Source organism: Sphaeramia orbicularis, chromosome 8, assembly GCF_902148855.1.
Source record: "Sphaeramia orbicularis chromosome 8, fSphaOr1.1, whole genome shotgun sequence".
Classification (NCBI taxonomy): Eukaryota; Metazoa; Chordata; class Actinopteri; order Kurtiformes; family Apogonidae; genus Sphaeramia; species Sphaeramia orbicularis.
This window is the reverse complement of record NC_043964.1, coordinates 52694347-52717471: the sequence shown is the minus strand read 5'-3', so window position 1 is coordinate 52717471 and position 23125 is coordinate 52694347. Positions and strand designations below refer to the sequence as shown.

General features: G+C 37.4%; 1 protein-coding gene across 10 annotated transcripts in view; it reads right to left on the bottom strand.

Annotated features, from left to right (window-relative positions):
- The window catches only part of nfixb (nuclear factor I/Xb), a 217686-nt gene that overhangs the window by 18890 nt on the left and 175671 nt on the right, over nucleotides 1-23125 (bottom strand). For 5 of the 10 annotated variants that reach the window (XM_030141290.1, XM_030141292.1, XM_030141296.1 and 2 more), the window contains 6 exons: nucleotides 17775-17840; nucleotides 12517-12591; nucleotides 10233-10353; nucleotides 9891-9926; nucleotides 7770-7900; nucleotides 3110-3184 (listed from right to left, as the gene is read on the bottom strand). In XM_030141290.1, coding sequence (XP_029997150.1) covers nucleotides 3110-3184; nucleotides 7770-7900; nucleotides 9891-9926; nucleotides 10233-10353; nucleotides 12517-12591; nucleotides 17775-17840 — 504 coding nt within the window. The remainder of the gene's footprint in view (nucleotides 1-3109; nucleotides 3185-7769; nucleotides 7901-9890; nucleotides 9927-10232; nucleotides 10354-12516; nucleotides 12592-17774; nucleotides 17841-23125) is intronic. The other 5 variants (XM_030141293.1, XM_030141299.1, XM_030141291.1 and 2 more) reach the window with 2 other exon arrangements.

Here is a 23125-nt window from a genome sequence, read left to right as displayed (position 1 = left end):
GATGTTTCTTTCAATAAAAGTTATAATTGCACCACTGGTACAATGTTGTTGGGGTTGAGGGGGGCCTGGAGATTTGTCATCCTCCAAACGGGGGCCCCATAGAAAAAGACTGAGAACCACTGCTGTACAGTAACACATACTCATGTATAATAATTACAGTCTCCGATCCCAGGGTCTGTTTTCTCTACGAGTTCAAAAAGTTAGAACAGAACTGGGAAAATGTTCTGCTTCCACTGCCTGGAACGACCAGCAGAAGCAGATCAAACTGAAGGAACTGGTCTGTTTAAATACATTCAAAGTCATTTTAAATCAATGGGAAAAGGATAAATGTGGATGTTGATGTTTTTCTAATTGACTGAATCAGATTCTGCTTTAAGATGCTTTTAAGGAACATTGTTGTTATACTTTTAATACCTTTTAAATTACTGATGGTGTTTTATACATATCTTCTTAATTTAGTGATTTATGTATGGTTTTAGAAATGACCTTTATTGTGTTTTAAGCATATTTGTAGTGTGGATGTATGTCTGTGATTTGTATTTTCTGTAACTTCTGCTGCAGCTGTCTTGGTCAGGAGACATTTTTAATCTCAATGACTTTTTTCCTGGTTAAATAAAGGTTAAATAAAATAAAAATAATGTATGCGTCCCTGTTCGATTATTTGTGTTGTGTAAATTGTGCCTATAACTGTCACATACATGCAGTGGCGGTGGAGTAGGTCATTCAGCTGTTAAAACAGGTCATGAATGTTAGCAGCAACTTTGTGGAACAGTTTGTTAAACACAGTGCTAACGAAGAGTCAGGGGAAAATGTATAATTTCAACCAGCGTTTACTTACCCTGATTACACTTTAAAAAGACGATAAACTGAATCTCAACATGTTGTGGATTTAATACATCCTGGCACTGAAGCCTGTTGGGCTCCTCTGTGGCTACATATAGGGACGACTGCCTGCCACCACAGCACAAGTTTAATTATAACAAGCTTATTATGCATAAACAGCCTTAAATTATACATATTGTTTTTAGTCTCTGTGATATTCCCTAATTAGTCCGTATCTTGCTAAAATATCTTGTATTATGTGGCTTCTCAGTGAGGAACGGCAAATGAGGCCCAGATGCCCAATGAAAGCTTTGTCTGATAAAGCTAACAGAAGTTACTCTGATCTCTCTCTTAATCTGTGTGTGGGTGCGTGCTTATGTGCGTTCATATGCACATATTCTCTCTCTCTCTCTCTCACACACACACACACACACACACACACACACACACACAAAGACACACAGTTGTTTGTTCTACATTATTTCTGTGTCCTGCTCCTGGCACGCTGTAAGAGCAGAATGGCGGCCAATTGCTCCCATGACCCTCTAGTCTTGCCACGCTAACAAGCTGGCGACCACACAAACCTTAACTGTCACAAAACCGGTCCACTAGCATGTGCACACACAAACAGAATAAAGACAAAAAGAAAAAAGCTCACACAATTATCATTCAGGTAGGCAAGAAACAAAATTCTCCAAGTTGTGCTTCTCATTAGCTGACTACACATCATTAGCGCTCGTAAACGCTGAGGGAATGTGCTGGAGGCAAAGCAGGGACAACTTGACAACAGCATAACCATGCTCACATCACAGTTTCATCCCCATAACACCATAATTAACTAATATTCTCTGTCAGTATCACAAAGTACGTCTCCTCCATGCTGAAAAGTTGCTAAGCGGCTTTCCCCACCACTGAGCAGCAGGAGGAGAAAGAGGAGGAGGAGGAAGCAGAGCAGAGCAGGAGACGCAGCCTTAATGATGAATTACATGATCACCTGCTACGCCTCGGAGCCTTTCATTCAGGTAGAGAATCACCTCCAGAGCAGACAGAGGCAGAGGACCTCCCCTCCTCCTCCTCCTCCTCTTCCTCCTATCCTCCGCCCCTCCACTCCTCTCCCTCATCTCTCACTCCCAACACCACCACCACCATCACCAGAACAGATGTCTGCTGTAACCCAGTAGCTCCCTTCGCTGTAGACACATGGAGGCGCCATCTGGACCGGAACGCTGCTCCTCTCCAGATTGGGGAGTGTGTGTGTGTGTGTGTGTGTGTGAATGTAAATCAGAGAAAGAAGTGTATACATGTGCTTAAATCGAGTTATTTGTGTGTGTGCCATTTGTAAGTGAGTAAGCATGTCTCGGAGACAGACGGTACCTTGTGCATTGATGACACACCTGAGCGCCTTTAGTCATGTTTGTTTGGGTCGTATGTTGTTTTTTTTTTCTCTGGGCTGTCTGTTTTTCAGAGGTGGTTGAATCAGGCCTACGGCAGGTGGGGACACCACTCAACAGCTCTCTAAACAAGCGGGACTGGATGGAGCAGCTAACACTGCCGCTACTCAACAATCCACCCCCATTCACAACACACCCCTCCTTTTCTGGGTCTTTCATCGCTCGCTTTCTCTCCCAGGGCTCGACGACAAAATTACTACAACCAGAGCACTTATCCCAATGTTTCTGACAAATTCACACCGCCTCAGAAACTCTTGTTTGTATGGATGCGGTGGGTTGCAACAATGGGTTTTTTGGATATGATAATGCACATAATCAGACTGTGTGTGTGGGATGTTTTTTATACACCAAGGATATCTTTATCTTCCTAGATTTCTTTCACAGATTTACAACAACATCTTTGAGGCAGACAGGCGGTGAGTGTTATGGAGCTACTGGGCGACCAAAAGGCTTTGGCAAACCCACAATGGACAACAGCAGACATCTGGTAGAAACACAACCCCACCCAGCGGCAGCACAGCCAGAGAACAAGACACAAGAGAGAGGAGGAAGAGGAGGAGGAGGAGGAGGAGGAGGAGAGGAGGAGGAGAGGACAGGAAGGAGAGGAGAGGAGAGGAGAGGAGAGGAGAGGAGAGGAGAGGAGAGGAGAGGAGAGGAGAGGAGAGGAGAGGAGAGGAGAGGAGAGGAGGATGGATGAAAAATAAAATGCAGAAACAGCTCACAGGAAGTGCAACACAGGACTTGAAGAACAGAGATGCATCCAAGTGGAGGGTGGTGTGAGTTGAAGTCAGAGCATGTATACATGTACACAGTATAATGTTTAATGTTGTTCTAACCATGGTAAGGAAACTGCACTCCATCGCTCTCATGCTTAATCTTCCTCTCCTGCACACTGGCCAAATGGTGCTGCACTGAAAGGCCAAACAGGGGAGAAGGGAAGAGTTAACAATGAAGGAGGGGAGGACAGAAATAAGATAGGCAGAGAAAGAGATGGAAAGCATGAGAGAAGAGAAAGAAGGGTGGTTTAAATAATGGGCAACAGGGGATTTTCATGTTATAGAGTGCAGCAAGTGTCTATAAAATAGTTACATCATTACTGCTGGCAGTGTTAAAATGGAAGCATGTGAGTGGGAGTGGCGGTTATAAATTGAAGGATACATGACAATTTAGCAATTTAATAGAATCCCCACAGTCCTATACCGCACCCCTGAGATATACATTATGACTATTGTACGTACATTTGACATCAGGATGGCTAAAGCAACTAGTGCGGCAAGCTGATGGGTGAGTGGTTCTGATGTGAGAGGCAAATGGGTGATTACACTGGTGTGGAACTGCTTTAAAGCTCATAACACACAGGGATTTAACAGTAACGCTGAAATGAATTTAAACACACACTATGTACTTTCTGCTGCTAGGCATCTCTCGCTCAAAACAACAATAGACTATGTCAACTGTAGCAGATACCACGGGTATTACCTTTCACAGTACTCATACTAAGAACTAAACAGCTTAAAGTTGCTTTTACATATTTTTTTTTTATTTACAGTATTTTAAAATTATAATTTCATTTTAGTGAAATAGCTCCAAGTTGAGTTAAACAGTAATGTTTACTCAATAAAGAGGGATAGGTCACTAGTGAATAGATTATGTATTTCAGTTTTAACACTGTTGCATTTTGATATAATGAACTTTATGATACAAAGCTCATCAAGAAAATATAGGTCATAGGTCAAGATAGTACATACATTTCTAATCAAATCAAATTTTATTTACATAGCACCAAATCATAACAAAAGTTACAGTATCTCACAACACTTTACATATCGAGTCGGTCAAAACCAGACTCTAAGCCAATTTTTAGATGTATTTATTTTGTATTTATGTATAAGCCATTTTAGATGTAGTGTAATCTTGAACTGCTACATACTAAATAATTAGCATGGCGTACCTTTCTCTGCATGTTTGTCTGTGTTTCAATATATTTTTCATGCATGAACTATGTGCCAGTATTGTTTTATTTTATTAAATGTTTTTTTTCCTTTTATTTTGCTTTATGATTATGTACAGCACTTTGGGACAGTAGTGTCTGTTTTTAAGTGTGCTATATAAATAAACCTTGACCTTCTTTTCTCAGTCCTCAGTTTTTAAGTCACATTAGGATAAAAGTTTGATTAAGAGGCTATATGCCTCCACTGTTTGTAGTGTTTATGCTAAGCTAACACAGATGATGGTTGCTTAAGCTTCATTTTAGTCATACGTTGTAATGGGAGCCTTTGTCTTGTCATTCTTTGCAATAATACAAAAACATTTAATATAGTAGAAATACACACATCTGAACCTGTCACTACACTAGCAGATCAGGTTAACTTAATGGGCTTAACTGGTTAATACTTTTAAAACATAATGACATGGAAAACTGTTCAAACAGGAATCCAGTAATGTTTTTATATTGTTATTTTGGTAGTATTATAAAGTGGTGTCACACACTCACATAAAGACACAAACACTGGCAAAAATTAAATGGGACTTGAATCCTACTTGTGATGGCTGTGAAGCTGAGCCGGCCACACTGTCTCATATGTTTTGGTTTTGTTCAAAACTGAAAAACTTTTGGCAGTCAATATTTAAATTTCTCTCTGATGTATTAGGGTCTCATATTGAACCTGAGGCAACAATTGCAATAATTGGCATTACATCACATTCTTTTCATTTTAATCAAAACTATAATAATTTGATTGCCTTTACCGCTCATCTAGCTCGTAGACAAATACTACTTAAATGGAAAGATAAACAACCTCCAACATTTAAATCTTAGTTTTTGGATCTTCTACATCATTTAACATGGGAAAAAATTACATATTCTATGAGAGGATGTGCCAATAAGTTTTTCAGTACCTGGCATCCTGTTCTGAATCACATAAAAATAGGTGCATTGGGAAAAAAAATCTAAATCTTACTGAGATAATTTTTACTTGTTCAATTGTCAGATATTTTGCTTGAATTAAGCAAAAAAAATCTTGAGTTAAGCAAAAAAAAAAAACCTGCCAGTGGAACGAGTGAAAATTATCTTGGAATAAGATTTTACAGATTTATTGTCTAAAAGTAAGTTCTTATATTTCACAGAAAAGTTACTCTTTAGGTGATTATGTCTTATTTTCAGTGTGATGAGATATTTTGACTAGAAATAAAAAAAAAAAAACACTTGGTAAGATATGGATTTTTGCAGTGTAGATCCCTCACTTATTCCAGAGTAGTCTTATTAATACTAGTCTGTGACTAATATCTGAGTCTTTTATTTTATTTATTTATTTATTATTATTGTTAATTAATTATCATCTTTTTTATGGTGCAACAGGGTGGAAGTGTTCATGGTTTGGGTATAAAAAAGTGATGACTGTATTGTGCTTTTGTGGATGACTCAATGTGTAATAGAAACACTTGAACAAAGACACAAACACACACAAAGTCAGTTCATGAATCTGCATATCAACTAGCTAAACAAAATCTAACCATCTATGCCACTCAGACAGCAGACACTACGACAAATAGTTCAGTATACTTAGCTAACAGTCTGATTAAAGGGAAAATTCACCCTGAAGACAAATATTTTCACACTGAGCATGCAAATAGTTTTGGTTTTATATGCATGAGGATTTGAGATATCCATCAATGAGACTTCTGCCTCCACCCTGTCACAGAGGTGTGGCTCGATTGGAAAAACCCGACTGTAAAATGTCATTAGAGGAACAACGTCTGATGCTAGGAGACGTGAAAACCTCAGCAAATAAATCCAAAACTATTAGCACGGTCAAAGCGCTGGAAGTAACTGACCAGATCTGTGTTTATGTGTTTTAGGGAAACACTGGTACAGTAACATTCCCTCTGTTCTGCTTGGTGGGCGTGGCCATTATTAAATACCGTCTGTGAATGGAGGAGGGTCATTGGATGGTGATGATGAGGGAGGGTCATGTGATGAAGAAAAGGGTCAGCACAGCAGAGGGAAATGGGCATGATATTGGAAGGAAGATAGAGTGGACGAAGCAAACTGGAGCCTCTGGTCCATGTCAGATCAGTTCAATAAACAAATGCTCTGATTGGATGCTTACTTTCAGTGGGTGGGGCCAGCATTTTTGGTCATTTTATACGGGACATTTCTGGATTCCCTCCACTCAGATTTCAATGGCATTGGAAGTTTACTGCTGTTTATCCAATCAAACAGGCACATTTATATAATAATATAAAGCCAGAAACCAAATTATTTAACAGTAAGTATCAGGTGTTAGAGTATAGAAGTGTTTAGACTAGGAAGGTTATTACTGTTATTAATTATTTAAGGAGAAGGGGTGGGAGTTTGTAAGTTATACATCTTGTCACTCCTTTTCAAATATGTATTATATGTCTTATGTTTAAAAGTTTTGTTTGTTATTTTTCTTCTTTTTTTCCCCTTTTCATTCATATTTGAAATAAATATGTCAATCAATCAAGAGTCTAAACATCTTTGAAATAATGATGTTCTTTTTATTTTCACAACTTTTCAGGGTTGTCCACAGGTAGCAGACTCTTAAACTGAATCCCTTTGAAGATGTTTTTGAGATTTTAACACAATTTAAGATTAAGTTTTGTACAAATCACATTTTTCTTAAGATATTATAAAAAGGTAGCATACAAGTACACCTCTGAAGAGATATGTTTTAAGTAGAAATACTGTTATTAGAGCAAGCTACCTAAAACTACACTTTGTTATAATGTGCATTATTAATACAATGTATATAAGCCCCTGACTTTTTCCACACGCTTTGAACCCGCGGGTCAAAAATGATGCGGCTAATTTATGTTTTCCGGGCTAACAATCGATGCAGTTGTTGAAGAAGGAAATAGAGCTGCTGCACGTACGCTTGGCATCAGCTTGGATGGTGAGATGTTGGAGACGGGGTGGGTGTGGCTTATAGTCAGGAAAGTACGGTATATAATAGTATAATGTATTAATATATAATGAAAAAATGTGTATTATATGATTATGAATACTGTTTTAAGATATACAATGTATATCATGTATAAAGGCTTGGACAGAGTTTATTTTTGAGATGTATAATATTTTTGGAGTTATTTTGTGGAGCTGACATGGGACTTTGTGTCCAGTAGAAAAATATGGGGTAAGGGGGCAGGAGGATATTAACTGCACATCATCCTGCTCCTGTTTGAATATCTTTCTTTTCCTTTCTTAGTTTTTCTTTGCTGATTTTGGTTTTAGATTTACAAAAAGTACACAGACAGTATTTGGTTTAGAGCTTTGTAGCACCACAAATGTGGACTTTAAAGGACATGAAATCAAAAGACAAACAAGAACTGAGACTTCGACACCCTATGTTTTTTTTTTTAATTAGTTTGGAATTTTTAACTGTTGATTAAATCGATTTTTTTCCACTGATTTGACATGACCCTCAGCCCAGCTGCAGACAGGTGTACACAGGTGAACTGTGTGCAGAGTGTTACCTGCATCCACATCATTGGGCCAACCGCTGGACTGAGAGCTGCTGCCCGCCGCTGGGGAACGGCCTGAGTAAAACACATCATCCACCGGGCTCTCCATCTCGCTGTCGTCAATGGACTTGCGCTTGTTGGAGCTGAAGAGAGAGGAAGGAGTTGGGTTGAATTTATAAAGTAAAGGAGATAGACAATTTTTTGAGATTCGTGTGTTTTTCCCCCATTTGTCTTAAACCCATAAAGACCCAGTGTTACTTTTGTGTCACTTCCTAAATGAATTTTTCTCTCTATGTAACCTTTCTTAAGTGATTTACCACCATTTAATATAATTTTATCCTCTGTATATTGCATTTTTCAGTCAAAATCTGGTATTTTCCTATATTCAATTCACTGATCATGTAGATGTTCATAAAACTCAGATTAAAGTTGAGGGTTATTATAACAGAAACAGAGAAAACTAAAGAAAAAGTGACTTTTTCAGTAAAATCTATCATTAATTTACATAAACCAAGTGTCTCCATCCACTGTGATTCATCAGACTACAAGGGTTTTACTGGTGAATCAATGTTGTAGAAGATGACGATGTTTCCACGGTAACTATGGAGCCTCTGAACGTCCAAATGGGTCATATCTGATGACCATGAAAAGAAGACAAACTGTATTTTAGATCAATTATTGACATGCATTGATTAATTTTCATTCAAATTATTTTTTCTTCAGTTTCATTCAGTTTGTGGCTTATTTTGTTAATGTTACTAATTATTTTGTTGATTTTTTTTTTTTAATAAATTTTTGTTCATTTTATTCATTACTTTGGCTGTTTTTTGTTGCTTTTATTTCATTTTAGTACACATTTTGCTTATTTTTCCACATTATTTGTTATTTTGTAGGTTTTTTTTACATTTATTTCTGTTTATTTTATCCACTGTCACTGATCCAACTCCATGGGTTTTACTGGTGAATCAATGTTGTAGAAGATGACAGTGTTTCCATGGTAACTACAGAGCCTCTGAACGTCCAAATGGGTCATATCTGATGACCATGAAAAGATAAAAAACTGTATTTTACACCAATTATTGACATGTATTGATTAATTTTTATCCAATTTATTTATTTTTTCTTCAATTTCATTCCGTTTGTGGCTTATTTTGTGAGTTACTTACTGTTTTGTTGATTTTTTTTTTTAAATTTCAACTTCAACTTTAATTTTAACTTCATTTTAGTACATTTTTTGCTTTTTTTTCTCCACATTATTTGTTATTTTGTAGGTTTTTTTACATTTATTTTTGTTCATTTTATCCTCTGTCATTGATCCAACTCCATGGGTTTTACTGGTGAATCAATGTTGTAGATGATGACGGTGTTTCCATGTTCACAACGGAGCCTCTTAACATCCAAATGGGTTGTATCTTATGACTGTGAAAAGATGACAACCTGTATTTTACATCAGTTATTGACATGTATTGATAGGATTAGTGGATCAACAGGTATTAAACAGTTGAGATCAGTAGATGGTTTTGATCGATGGTGGCTGTTTGGGTCTTTATGCGTTAACGTGTTTGTCCAGGTTTCTTACTGAAACCAACAGACACTTGTAATTGGATTTTTGTAGCTCTTAAAAATTGCGCATTTATATAATTTATAGGACATTTGAGGAAAACTGTGAATGCTCATTTCCTCTGGAGTCAGGCATGTGTCTGCATGGAATTAAGAATAAGCCATTTTAAAATGTCAAGGTTTCCCTGCAATGTTTTGCTTTCATATTATGTTTTAGCCACAGGGGGGACAGAGCAACACAACTGGAGACAGCGAGACAAACATAAGGCCTGCTTTTATTCAGCATGCTGGATCCATACCGGCCCAGAAGCGTTCTGATGCTAAACGCTGAGCGCAGAAAGTGTGTGGTGATGCTGGAACGCTTTCTTGTGTGTGTTTGCAGATTCTTATAGACTCATACATCTGTGACCAATAAAATAAGAGGGGCTGTGAATGTACAGCGTTTCACTGCGGATCCAAAATGTTTAAATATGTGTGTGTGACATCATGCGTGTGTGGCTTTTGCACGAGTGTGATGCAGGGGTCTGTGTTACATTAGTATCAAGGGAGATATTCTGTAATGAGTGTAACTACCTCCGTGGGAGACTTGCATAAAGCTCCATTTCAGTCCTGCAGCGTAAGATGAGCAGGAGAGGACGGCAGAGGGAGCCAGGGAAAAAACAGAGACAAAAGACACAAACACAGGCGGTGTGACGGACAGAGCGGTGGGAAAAACCGGGGGGGGGTGAGAGGGATTAGTGATGAAGAAGAAAAAGTGGAGGAGAAAAGAGAAAGAAAGAGCACAATCAAAAAGCAGAGCAAACTAAGCATAAGGATACAGTCGACTTAAGAGGTTAGAGAAGTAAGAAATGAAGAATATTAGTACGCAACAAGTTCATTTTGAAGTGATGTGTGTGTGAGGGTGTGTGTGTGTACCTTGTGGAGGGGGTGGAGGTGATGGAGCGCCGTCCTAGGGTCACCTGGTTGATGTTGTAGTAGCCTGGACTGTCCAGATCGGCCAGGGAGAAGTTTGGGCCGGTCGCTGTAGCCACCGGGGCTGAGGAATGAACAGACCCAGAGAGACACGAGAATATCAGCACAGTTCGAACCAAAAGGCAAAAGTAATCAGCAACGGTGGAATTCATCCAAAATGAACCCTGTGCAATCAGCTACATTTTCCAGAAAGTTATGGACTTTTACCATGCCAAAGTAGCAGTCAGTCTGAGTTAAAGTGTACATTATATGTTCTCCTTAACCCTTTAACCCCTGAACCCAGATTCCAGGTAAAGGTTCACATATTAACCCTTTAACCCCTGAACCCAGATTCCAGGTAAAGGTTCACATATTAACCCTTTAACCCTTGAGCCCTGATTCCAGGTAAAGGTTCTGCTGTGAATCTGCATCTGTTTCAGGTTCATTAAAGCTGCTGTGAGTATGTGCTTGTGTACCTTTTCTTCAGTGGTTTTGTTTTACTGTGTTTTAGGGTCAAAACAGGTGGAAGAACAGAAAAAGACAAAGAGAGGAACTGAAGTTTGACAGGTTTGGACTAAATAAGGCACTAGAATGGAGATCAATAAGAGATCTAGGATGTTGCACATCAACTGTGAACTGGAACACACTGAACAACAACAAGGATTTGAATTTGGGCCCAGTAGGTTTAGTTTTGGGCTCTTTTTTTTTTTTTTTATAAATCAGTCCAGCTGCTTTTTGAACTCCAAAAAATAGTTACACAGTTAAAGAAAAAAGGAGTAAAATAAGCCACAAAATGAACAAAAACAGCCAAAGTGACCAATGAAATGAAAAAAAAAAAAAAAAAAAAAAAAAGAATAATAAACCAACACAATAATAAGTAACATGAACAAAATAAGCCACAGACTGAACAAAATGGAAGAAAAATTAAAAAAAAAAAAAAAAAAAAAAAAAAAAAATGTAGGAAAATATACAAAATAAGCAACTAAATGAACAAAAATTAATAAAATATTTACAAAATAACAAATGACATGAAAAAATATGCCCCCCCCCCCCCCAAAAAAAAGGACTAAAATGAAGTAAAAACAGAATAAAATAAGCAACAAGTATTTGAATTTGGGCCCAGTAGTTTTTTGGTTTGGGTTCTTTTTTTCTACATCAGTCCATCTGCTTTTTGACCCCTGTTTAACTCCATAAAACAGTTCCACGGTTAAAACTCAGTAAAAACACAGTAAAAAAAAAAAAACTAAATTAAGGACAGTCACCACAACACTGGAAAACAACACTAAAAACAAAAAACCACAAGGAAAATGGTGTAAAAAAAACAAAACAAAACCCAAATTCTGTCTCATTCACTGCTCTGTGTTTTACCCCCCATTCCACAGGTGGCGGGAGGTGAACTGAGCATGCTCAGATGTCCATGGAAAGTGCAAGGTCTATTCTATCAGCACGTTTTGAAATTTTTCCTACTGAGCAAAAGGTTGGATTTTTATGAATATTTAAAATAAATTATACATTCAGAACGCTCACCACAGACACGTCAGGGGTTAAAGGGTTAAGTCATTCTAACTCAAAGAAAAGAGGAGACGCTTCATTAAGTACTTCATTTGTGTGATTGTATGACTTTGGTTTTAACTTTTTAGTTCAGATCCAAACTAAATCTCATTGCAACAGCAACAGACCAGCATGGACACTGAACGCTCACTGACACTCTGATCATATTTTCAGGTCAAGTCTTGCTCAGTGTTATGGACCTGACATGTTTCACTGACCTGTTTTTATTAAGACGTCAGCTGGCAAGTTAAAATAAATATCAATACTCCTTTGGAATTAAAACAGAAGTAGACCACTGAATTGTTTGCTCTGTGTCTTCTTTATTTTTGATTGGTATATTGCTAGCTCGCTAACACTACTTGTTTTACTTGCGTTAGAAGCAGTTGCTGACGCTCTATTTGCTAGTGTGGTTAACATTCCAACATTGTCCCAGACTTGTGGGTTTGTCCCTAATGTGGATTAGGCACCGAAGTGCATTTATTCATTACTGCTTCTGTTTTGACACTGCCGGTAAAAAAGCAGAATCTGTGCCAATTCATGATGTGTAAGTCTGGAACCACAGGAGGCACCATATATCTCCTTTGGGTCTCGATCTGTTTTTACACATAGAACAAATTATACCTTGAAGGATGATGATGTTTCTATTTTATAGATATTTATTTTGTATGTATGAGACAAAAACATAGCAGTGACTCACTCTGCGACACACGGACGAGTTCGGCTACGTTCCACACTCCTGAAGTCACAAAGCAGTCCTGGAAACTCAAGTGGCCTGGTAAAAAAAACATACAAAATTTAAAAAAATGAGGAGAGAGAAAAAACATGTCTGTGAGAATCAGGACAAATGTATGTACCAAACAGGCGTGGAATTACATGTGCACGCAGACATGGGCAATATATAAAGAGGACACACACATGTGTAGAAGGAGCTGAAAAACACATGTATGAAAGGGTTGGACATGCTCCTGGTGTCATCCTGCAGGACCATGTGTTTTCGATAAGATACAACAGGCCTTTGGTTTGGACAAGTTCATTTTTTTTGACTGTTGACAGGCCAATACACACAACAGACTGAAGGCAGGGAGGGTAATCTCCACATAGACAGCTATATAAGGTCTAGTGCATAGTGTATTAGAACTTATATGGTAGACACGTGCATATCAAAGAATACACAGTATATAGGGGTGTAATGCTGCACACTCAGACACACACACACACACACACCTTTGACCTTCCTTTATGAGAACAATTCCATTTTCGTTATTGAACCTTTTGACCATTTGATCATCAAAGCTTGTCAACAGAATGGCACTACTTCATACTTAAGGCTTCATATTTAATGCCAGATGATCAGAGAAACCAAGAGTAGCCAGATTTGCTTACTTTATTTGGGGTTAAAACCCAAAGCGGGTGCAGCTGAAATGATGGAAACTACTTCACAGAAAACATCAAGTACAATGGGCAGAGGTTGAACATCTGTCTGATGAATGCTTTTCAGTGGAAAACTTGCCTTTGCTTTTATTTACCACCTATAAAACAGTTGGACTTCTCATGTTTTTTGACCCATCTTTTTATGTCACTGCTTTTCCACATCATCATAACTAAGTAATTATCAAAATAAAAACAGCAAGGAATATTAAAATTAAAGCACTATTACTCTTCTGTCTGACATGCCTTCATACTTAATTTAAAATAATAATATTAAACCAAAATGTCATTTTAGCGTCACCCTTATGAATCTGTAAAACCAATAAATCTACAAAGACTTAACAAATAGGCTGCCACATACTTTGGCATTAGCCACTGAAGGCGTGTAAATGAGCGGATATATTGGCCTCATAAACATAAAAGTTAGGAATTAGTTGGAAAACTTATACACTGGAAAAAATCAAAGTCTTACCAAATGTATTTTTCTCATTTCTAGTCAAAATATTTCATCACACTTACAATAAGACATAATCACCTAAAGAGTAACTTTTCAGTGAGATCTAAGAACCGATTTTTAGACAAATCTGGAAAATCTTATTTCAAGAAATCTTACCAAGATAATTTTCCCTTGTTCCATTGGCAGATTTTTTTTTTTCTCGCTTAATTCAATTAAATTTTGCTTAATTCAAGCAAAAAAAAAAAATCAAAACTGCTAATGGAACAAGTGAAAATTATCTTGGTAAACACTTGGTAAGGTTTGATTTTTTCCAGTGTATGAAATAAGGTCTGACTGACTAGTTTGATAGGTATGAGAGTGATTTGGGAGACTTTAGGCCATGTGGGACAGATCAACAAAACACCAAAGGAGGGAATATCCTTTGGAAGAATGGTATTCCATCTCTGCATTATTTAGAAGAAATGATGGATAAAATACTGGTATAGGACTAAACTGCATTATATCACAGATATTGTGCTAGGGTGTGTTTTAAAAATCAAGTTTGGATTTTTTTGTGGGCCACCCCCCAAAGATGTTCCAAATGATGAAAAAACATGTTTTATAAAAATTTTACAGCAGTATTATTTGTGCTTATTATGTTTTACACCATAATAATTTGATATGTATGAATATTTTAATGAAATAGCTTTATTAAATAGACAAATATTTTGTACAAAATAATTAGTGTCATTCAAACAGTTGTTTTTCTAAATGTTTGTACTTGAAATTTGCAATTGTTCTCCTTTGGTGGGTGGGCTTCTCTTTTGCTGTGCAGGGATCCTGGTGCCTGTGGGCCTAAGCCACTTGTAGCAGGTAGGGATGTAACGATATGAATATTTCATATCACGGTTATTGTGACCAAAATTATCACGGTTATCATTATTATCGTGGTATTGTTGAAATTGTGCTCAAAATGTTCAAAAAGTAGTAATACACACACTGAAATAATTGAACCACGTTGTATTTTAAATAAATAAATAAATAAATAAATAAATAAATAGGCAAAATGTTCCTTCTGGTGGCAGAAACGTTCAAGTATTAATCCTTAGTTGTCTGAGTCAATTTTGTCTGTTTTTCAGTACTTTGGATTTTGCCTTTATATACAATATAAACAAATGTTTACTATACCCATGTTTGGTATCTTTTTTTTCAGCACAACTTCATCTGTCTCATCTGCCTATTATTTTTTCACTTTAACCTACTATATCAACACAAAAGGACAAAAAACATAAAAAATATATATAAAATCCAATTCGAAAAATGTTTGTAATTTATTGCGTAAATTACACACAGATGCTTTGCAAACCTTTTCAAAGACTTTAAAAGTGAATATTGGTTCCAAATATTAGGTATATACAATTAGAATTGTAAAAAATTAAAACTATATTCAAATATTTGACATAAAGGCAGATCTTTACATAGGCGTTTTCTCCAGAAAAGTGCGGTAATCAAACACGGTTATCATGATAATTAGAATTTAAAGGGTAATACTAACCGTTGGCAGTTTTACTGTGGTTTATCGTTATACCGGTAATCGTTACATCCCTGGTAGCAGGTATTGTCCTTGTTCTCCCTGTTCAGTGAGGACAGGGTTGACATCCTGAATCAGCTTTACAGCACGTGGAGTAGATGTCCATCAGGGCCCATAGATGGCGCTCCTTTGCTCCAGGGTGATGCTTGGTCATTACTGCTACTGCTTCATCTCCACAGATCTCCCACAGATCCACACCAATATTTTACACTGGCTAATACATTTATTTTGTACTCTTGTTGTAATAAAGGAACAAACAACATCCACTGGGTACACAAGTATACACAGAGCCAATTTAACATCCAACTGCAGCACCATTAAATATAATGGAAATGACCTAAAATTTTATGTGGCAGGTTTTTTAGTCAAAAGGAACACAATTACAGCCTGGTCCATTTAAAATAATAAATTTAATTTTTTTGGTACTTTTAGGACATGCCCTAATATGTGCATTGTATTGCACTAGCAGTAGATTTTCATTAAGACATGGATGCACTTCTCCTGAAAGTGTGGCCTAAACTCATAAGGGAAAAAACATGTGCTACGAAATAATTTTTATTTTTAGGAAAAACAAAACTTATTTTCCACTAACAAGGTGTTTTTTCATTTGTCTGATTTTGTGAAACTGACACCACAGTGGATGAACCTTTCTGCTTTTTAGATACCATGATGTATTGAGCGGTTGTTGCAGAGTCACTGAATCATGACCTTGAGTGACATATTATGACGGTATTGTATTCTGAGTTACTCTAGGATTCCTTACACAGGTTCACACACCTGTATATCAAAGTGCACTGATGCTGTTCCCAACATCTTTTAACCCATGAAGACCCAGTGCTAATTCTGTAGCAGTTTCCAAATAAATTTTTCTCTCTATTTAACCTTTCTTAAGTAATTTATCATCATTTATTGGAATATTATCCTCTGTATTTTGAATATTTCACTGTAAATCATGTACTTTCCTATATTTAATTTAGCTACTCATGAAAACTCAGAGAAAATTCAAATTCAAACACTTATCTCTACTAAGTGGGACTCTGCAATTCTGTGGTGCAATGTTGTTTATGTTGTTTATTGCTTATTTCAGTGTGCAGTGTTTGTTTTCTTGTTGCTGGTAATTTACTTTTCTTACCGCTGAATATAAAAATAATAATAATAACTATGATTATTATTATTATATATCATTATGACTATTACTGTTACCACCTTACAATAACTTTTATGCTGTGATTATTAAACTATACATTCATATATAAATAATATACATACATATAACATAATTAGCTACTTATTATTATTATTACCATCTTGCTACTTGTTTCCACTATTACTTTACAATGTGCAATTGCCTGTTTTCTTCAATACCGTTTTCTTTTTAATAGTTATTGTTTTGCTATCTTCTTGTAGTGTTGTGCGTATATGCAGTGTTTGTGTTGCTATTAGAACCTCAATTTCCTGAGGTTTTTGCCTGAAGGATCAATAAAGTTCTATCTAATCTAATCTCTAAAGATATCAAAACAGAGAAAACTGAAGAAAAAGTGACTTTTTCAGTAAATCTCTCATTATCTGAACATAAACCCAGTGTGTCCATCCACTGTCACTGATCCAACTCCATGGGTTTTACTGGTGAATCAATGTTGTAGAAGATGACGGTGTTTCCACGGTAACTACGGAGCCTCTGAACGTCCAAATGGGTCATATCTGATGACCATGAAAAGACGAGAAACTGTATTTTACCCCAATTATTGACATGTGTTGATAGGATTAGTGGATCAACAGGTATTAAACCATTTAGGTCAGTAGATGGTTGTGGTTAAAGGTGGATGTTTGGGTCTTTATGGGTTAAAAACACTTTTTTTTTGGTTGTTTTTTTTTTCTCTTTCATTTGTCACCTGTGTACACATACTATAATAAAACAGGTGCCCAGTGGACCATAGGTACATTAGTTGCTGTTTTGTTAACCTCCCCTGCTGAAGTTTGGTTAATGCTGGATACTTGACTCTTTAATGTCCATATATAACCCAGGTCTACGCTGTGTGTAACATGGACGTCTAGTGGCTTTAACTCCACACCCTTTTCCTAAATCGCCTCCCTTCTCTCCCTCCATCTATCCATCACTCCTCTCCTTTACCCCCCTCACCTTCCATTTTCTCCATCTCTCTCTCTCTCTCTCCCTCTCCCTCTTTTACTCCATCTCTGTCCAGGGTTAACCACAGCGGGGACAGCGTATGAGGTCAGCGCTCGGCTCGGCGGCGGCCATGTGGTTCCCATCTTCCAATAACGTCAGTGTGATTTATGAGTGGCCCGCCACAATCCCAGCACAACCCCCACGCTACAGTACCATCAGCTCTCCTTACCATAATAAACTTAGACCCAACTTTGCACACAGAGAGGCCTGTATGCAGGGGCAGTGTCAATATAGACTGGATGTGGATTCATTCAGTAAACGCAGCCATTTAATGCATGTTCACATGGAATTATGCACGGTGCGTTCACTTACCATTGGGTGGGGGCTTGACGTCTGTGTCTCCTTGCTGGTTTGAGTTGTCTGATTGTCCTGATTGTTCTGAAAGAGAGAGAGAGGGATGGTCAGTCAGATGAACAGGGGAGTTAGCATCAGAGCGTACACTTCACAAAATGTCTGTTTTCCTCTTTCCACTGAACAGATACATGAGGTAACATTAGCCCATAAAGACCCAAATATCCAACATCTACCAAAATCATTTACTGATGTTAAATGTTTATTATCCACTAATCCTATCACAGAGTTCCTACAGGTTCCTGTAAGTTAAATTCAAGATTTTTTAAGACGACTTAGAAGAGAATTTAATGCCCATTTCACAGCCTATTTCACAGCCATACTGGCAAAAATTCATGACTCCTAGAATTTAGGAAAATGTATTTATTTACTCCAATATCTTGAATCCCACCGTTCCGGCTCATTTCTTACTGGGGGCTGTAAAGTTAGTGATAACTGGTTCCTAATTTCAATATAAATTATCGGGTTGGAACGTGTGGAACTGAATCGACTAATGTCAGTTTCTTTACAGTTTGGACATTTAACAGATATTTAAACACAATACAACAAGTTTATGGGAACAGAACCTAAGACCAACAATATAAAATTTAATACCTTTTAAACAGTTTTTTTAAGGTATTAAATGCAGATTTGTAAATTCAAGACTTTTAAGACTTTTTTAAGACCCTCCTATCAATCCATGTCAATAATTTGTGTAAAATACAGTTCTTCATCTTGTCATGGTCATCAGATATGACCCATTTGGACATTCAGAGGCTCCGTAGTTACCATGGAAACACCGTCATCTTCTACAACATTAATTCACCAGTAAAACCCATGGAGTTGGATCAATGACAGTGGATGGACACACTGAGGTTATGTTCAGCTAATGGTATATTTAACTGAAAATGGCACTTTTTCCTCAGTTGTGTGTGTTTCTGATATAATAACCCTTGACATTAATCTGGGCTTTTATGAATATCTATATGATCAGTAAATTAGATACAGAAAGATACCCAAATTTCACTGAAAAAATGCAAAATACAGAGGATAATATTATAATAAATGGTGAAAAATCACTTAAGAAAGGTTAAATAGAGAAAAAGTTATTTGGGAACTGCCACATTAGAATCACTGGGTCTTTATGGGTTAAAGATAGGTGCATATTTCCGCTCAGATTCAACCTCAGCTGAAAGTCATAAAAAACGAATCAAAAGGTTAATCTGCTCACTCCTGGAGCCTGTCACGGTGGAGGAAATCACTTTCCCAACATGCTTAACAACACGTCAAAGAATTTAATTCTGCCTTTCTTTAGGTTCCTTTTCTGTTTGCAAACCAGTTACCTTTTTGTTCATCTAATCAAACATGAACACACTCCTTACATATACTGTGTTTGCCTCAACATATTTAGGGGTGCTGAGGGGGGATGGGGGTGGGGGGTTAGTTAGCTCCCTCAGCCAGTTTTGCTGCCATTCTTCAGATGTGTAATGTAGCCTCGTGGAGTTTTATGGTTGTATCATATGTACCATTCAGGCCAATTAGGCCTCAGCGCTGAAGCTTTAAGGCTGTCCTGGGCCAGAGTGTGGCCCCCTCACAGCCAAAGCTGGACCCCTCAACCTCATCGTCTTCTAAGCCCAAATCAGCGCCCTAATCTTGGGTGGCATTAGAGCACCAACTACGTGCCAGCAAACTGCCGCAGCATTCACCCTGTGAGCTCGTTGCCAAGATGGAGAAGACAAAAAGAGAAACAAAATCACCTCATCATGCTGAAGAGGGGAAACACACAGGGATAGAGTTTCTTTTCCCTCACAAAACTCTTCCCCTCATTTTGCAAAGTGAGAGTCCATCTTTACGTCCTTCTCCCTCAGTTCCTCTCACACTCAGCTTCTCTTTCTCTCTCGTGCTGTCGCTCTGTGGAATCCTGGCAGCCATCTTAGTGCTTGGCAGCCATCTTAGCTTTGGCGGTACCCATGCATTCCTGCTAGCTGACGGCACACCCACGCACACACACGGAGACAAACACACACACGCTTGCAAAGCACACACAGACCCACTGGTCTTAAAGATAAAAAGACCTACAGAGGATATGTGATGCTAATGGAGTGAAGATAAAACCACTGGGGTGTTTGTCTGCAGTCCTGCGAGGGTCGCGCCAACTAATAGCACAGAGTACGATTAAAGATGCACTTGAAGTTTGAAAAGGAATCACACACTAACATAAGGGACTTAGAACAAAACAAGATGATAAACGTAGGATTTAGAAGCCTGAGGGTTTTTAAGCATTACTATGCTAGCCCCAACACATGGGATCATGCATTTCACAGCAAACCTTTTATACCTGTGTACCTCTGCAAAAATCTCTTTTATTTTAAGTGACAGGTTCCAAGCCAAAAATTCGGTGGCCCGGTTGTCATGACAACAGCGACGGCAAACCACAGTTGGAGCCTGTGTGTGCATATGTGTCGCTGTTTGGCCTGGCAATTAGTTCGAATGAAGATAATAATATAGCCTACTGGCATGGGCTCAATTTGTTGTTTTGTTTAAGTATTTCTTGGCAGCGACAGTCTGGCAGCCGCTGAGCGACACTGTAACAAGGATGGGTTTTACTCTATCAGTCTCTCTGCATTTTAAGGTGTTAAATCCAGTTCTATGTGTAAAATGGAAGCAGAAATCCATCCCTGTTAAGAGATGTATCCACCTTTTTGGCTTTGCTTGTGCTCTTTTAGGTATTTGAATCCGATCATGTGACGAGGTGCTTTTGTCTGATGAATCTGCCTTTAATTGGGAGCAGCTCAGTGGACATGAGAAGTGCCATCATGATTTTTAATCTCGTTGCTATCAATACAAAAAGGCCCCATCCCATCTGGCCATCTGTCTCAGTGAGGCCATCTATTGGTATGGGGGAAGCACAGAAGAAATGACAAGACTCCTGAGATGAAGAAATAAATGCATGCTAATGTGGACGCTAATGGAACATGTCTACTTAAGGGTTACTGACGAACACATAAAATATACTGAGAATGTGAATGTTTCCGACTGTTGTGTAACTACAGGTGCTTCTTGATGGTGAGGAAATGAAACCTCAATGAAAAACAAAATGTCCATTGTAATTCTTGCCAAACATCTTGCTATCCATTCCACAACTGTTTCATCACCATATCATCCTTTTTATTGCATTTCCTTTTCAGTTCCCCTCGCTACATCTGCACTATCCATTAGTGCACGAGGGCTGTCCTGTAGATGCTGTAAAGGCAATTTCTACTGAATTTTAGTGTACAACATCAAGCTAATAGAGATAGATTTACCCTCATGGGCTACCTGCTGTGTATTTACATCACGACTAGTTTAATTTTATGAAACTGATACGTCATTACAGTCAACAACAGTTTCAGTTTACTGAAATAATATCAACCAACGAGACACTGCATTGCAAAAATCCAAAGTATAGTACCAAGTATATTTTTCCAATGGCAGATTTTTTGCTTCATTCAAGTTTTTTTTTTTGCTTAATTCAAGCAAAAAAATCAAGTGAAAAAAACAAGTGAAAATGATCTTAGTAAGATTTCTTGAAATAAGATTTTCCAGATCTATTGTCTAAAAATCAGTTCTTGTATCTCACTGAAAAGTTACTCTTTAGGTGATTATGTCTTATTTTAGGTGTGATGAGACATTTTGACCAGAAATGTAAAAAATACACTTGGTAAGATTTTGACTTTTGTTTTCCAGTGTGAAGGGCAGACAAGTATCTTCAAGCTGAGTTTAAACATATGAATACTGAGGGCAATAAGTAACTGATTCCAGTGTCTGATAATCACAAGTATGGAAATACGTCTGATACTTCCCTCTGAGCAAACAAAAAAAGTTGGTTACAAAGTGGAACCAAAGAAGTAAACTAGTAGTGGTAGGTTTTCCCCTGAATTTAAGTATAAACAACTGCTCTGTCTTATCATTAGCCTCGTAGCATGATTGCCTAACTCATACACAAATGGACAAAAGTATGTGGGCATGTTGAATTCAGGTGTTTCTTCTCTAACAGGGGTCTGGGATACAAAAAAATAATGACTAATGTCAGAATATAGTTTTAAATTGGGATAAATATCATAATGATTATTAATATTGATGTTTATATGTCAAATCAGCACAAACAGGACATCTTACAGCTGTAGACATGATGTGTCCCAATATTTTTGTCCATATAGTTTACAAATATTAATACTTTCTTAAAGTTCAATGGGAGAGTAGATGATTATTTTGTCAGAGCACGAAAAATATTTTAGAAATTTAGAAGTAGAACATTTAAAATCATAGTCATGTATAAAAAAGAACAAAATCAGTGTTGAGAGAAATTAAGTAAAAACCATCTCTGAAGCATTTTGGAAGCAAAGATAACAATTTAAACCAAACTAACCAATGCAATGCAATGATATTTATCCCAATTTAAAACTATATTCTGACATTAGTCATCATTGTTTTGTGTCCCAGACCCCTGTTAGAAAACAAACACCTGAATTCAACGTGTCCACATACTTCTGTCCATTTGTGGATGAGTTGAGGCAATTATGCTATGAGGCTAACAATATTCTACAGGCTGGAAAGAGGACAGACACACAAAAAAAAAAAAGTTTGAGAAACCAGGGACAAAAACAAACAACATTAAATGCTGACTAAAGCCAGTGCTAGCATCAACTCAGTTAAAGGAAAAATTAGAAAGTTTAAGAAACAGAATGCAGTTTCATTAAAAAATACTACATTTTAAAAAGTGTCATGTTGTCAGATGCAGAGCTGGATGGAACAATATGTTCTGCTCTAGGACTCTGAATGGAACTGCTTTAAGAACCAGAATCTATTTAGTGGAAAAGGTCTCAGCCATTAGCTCGGTTTCCAAATCCAGACTAATATCAGTAAGACAGGTTGAATATTACTGTACATTATATAAACCTCGGCGGCGGTCCGTCAGCAAAGCAAACCTCCCAAAAACATTCCTCAAATCTCCCTGAAACACATTATGCTCACATGGGAAGTCTGCCATGATCTCCTGTGTGGATAAATCTGCTGGAACTGATGACACATGAATATACGTGCGATATGTGTGTGTATATATTAAGGGTGTGCAATATGACTGAAAACTCATGATCATTTCATACCCAAATAAAAAAAAAAAAAACAAAACCATATCACAGTACATCTGTTGAAATTCAGAGCATAGTCTATATAAAATGAACACATGAACAGACCTGTTTCTTATTACATGTCTTTCATATATGTGACAAATACAAAAGGTACTCGTATTTTTAATATTTTTCTTCTTTTATCTTGAAGATTTGTGATGAAGT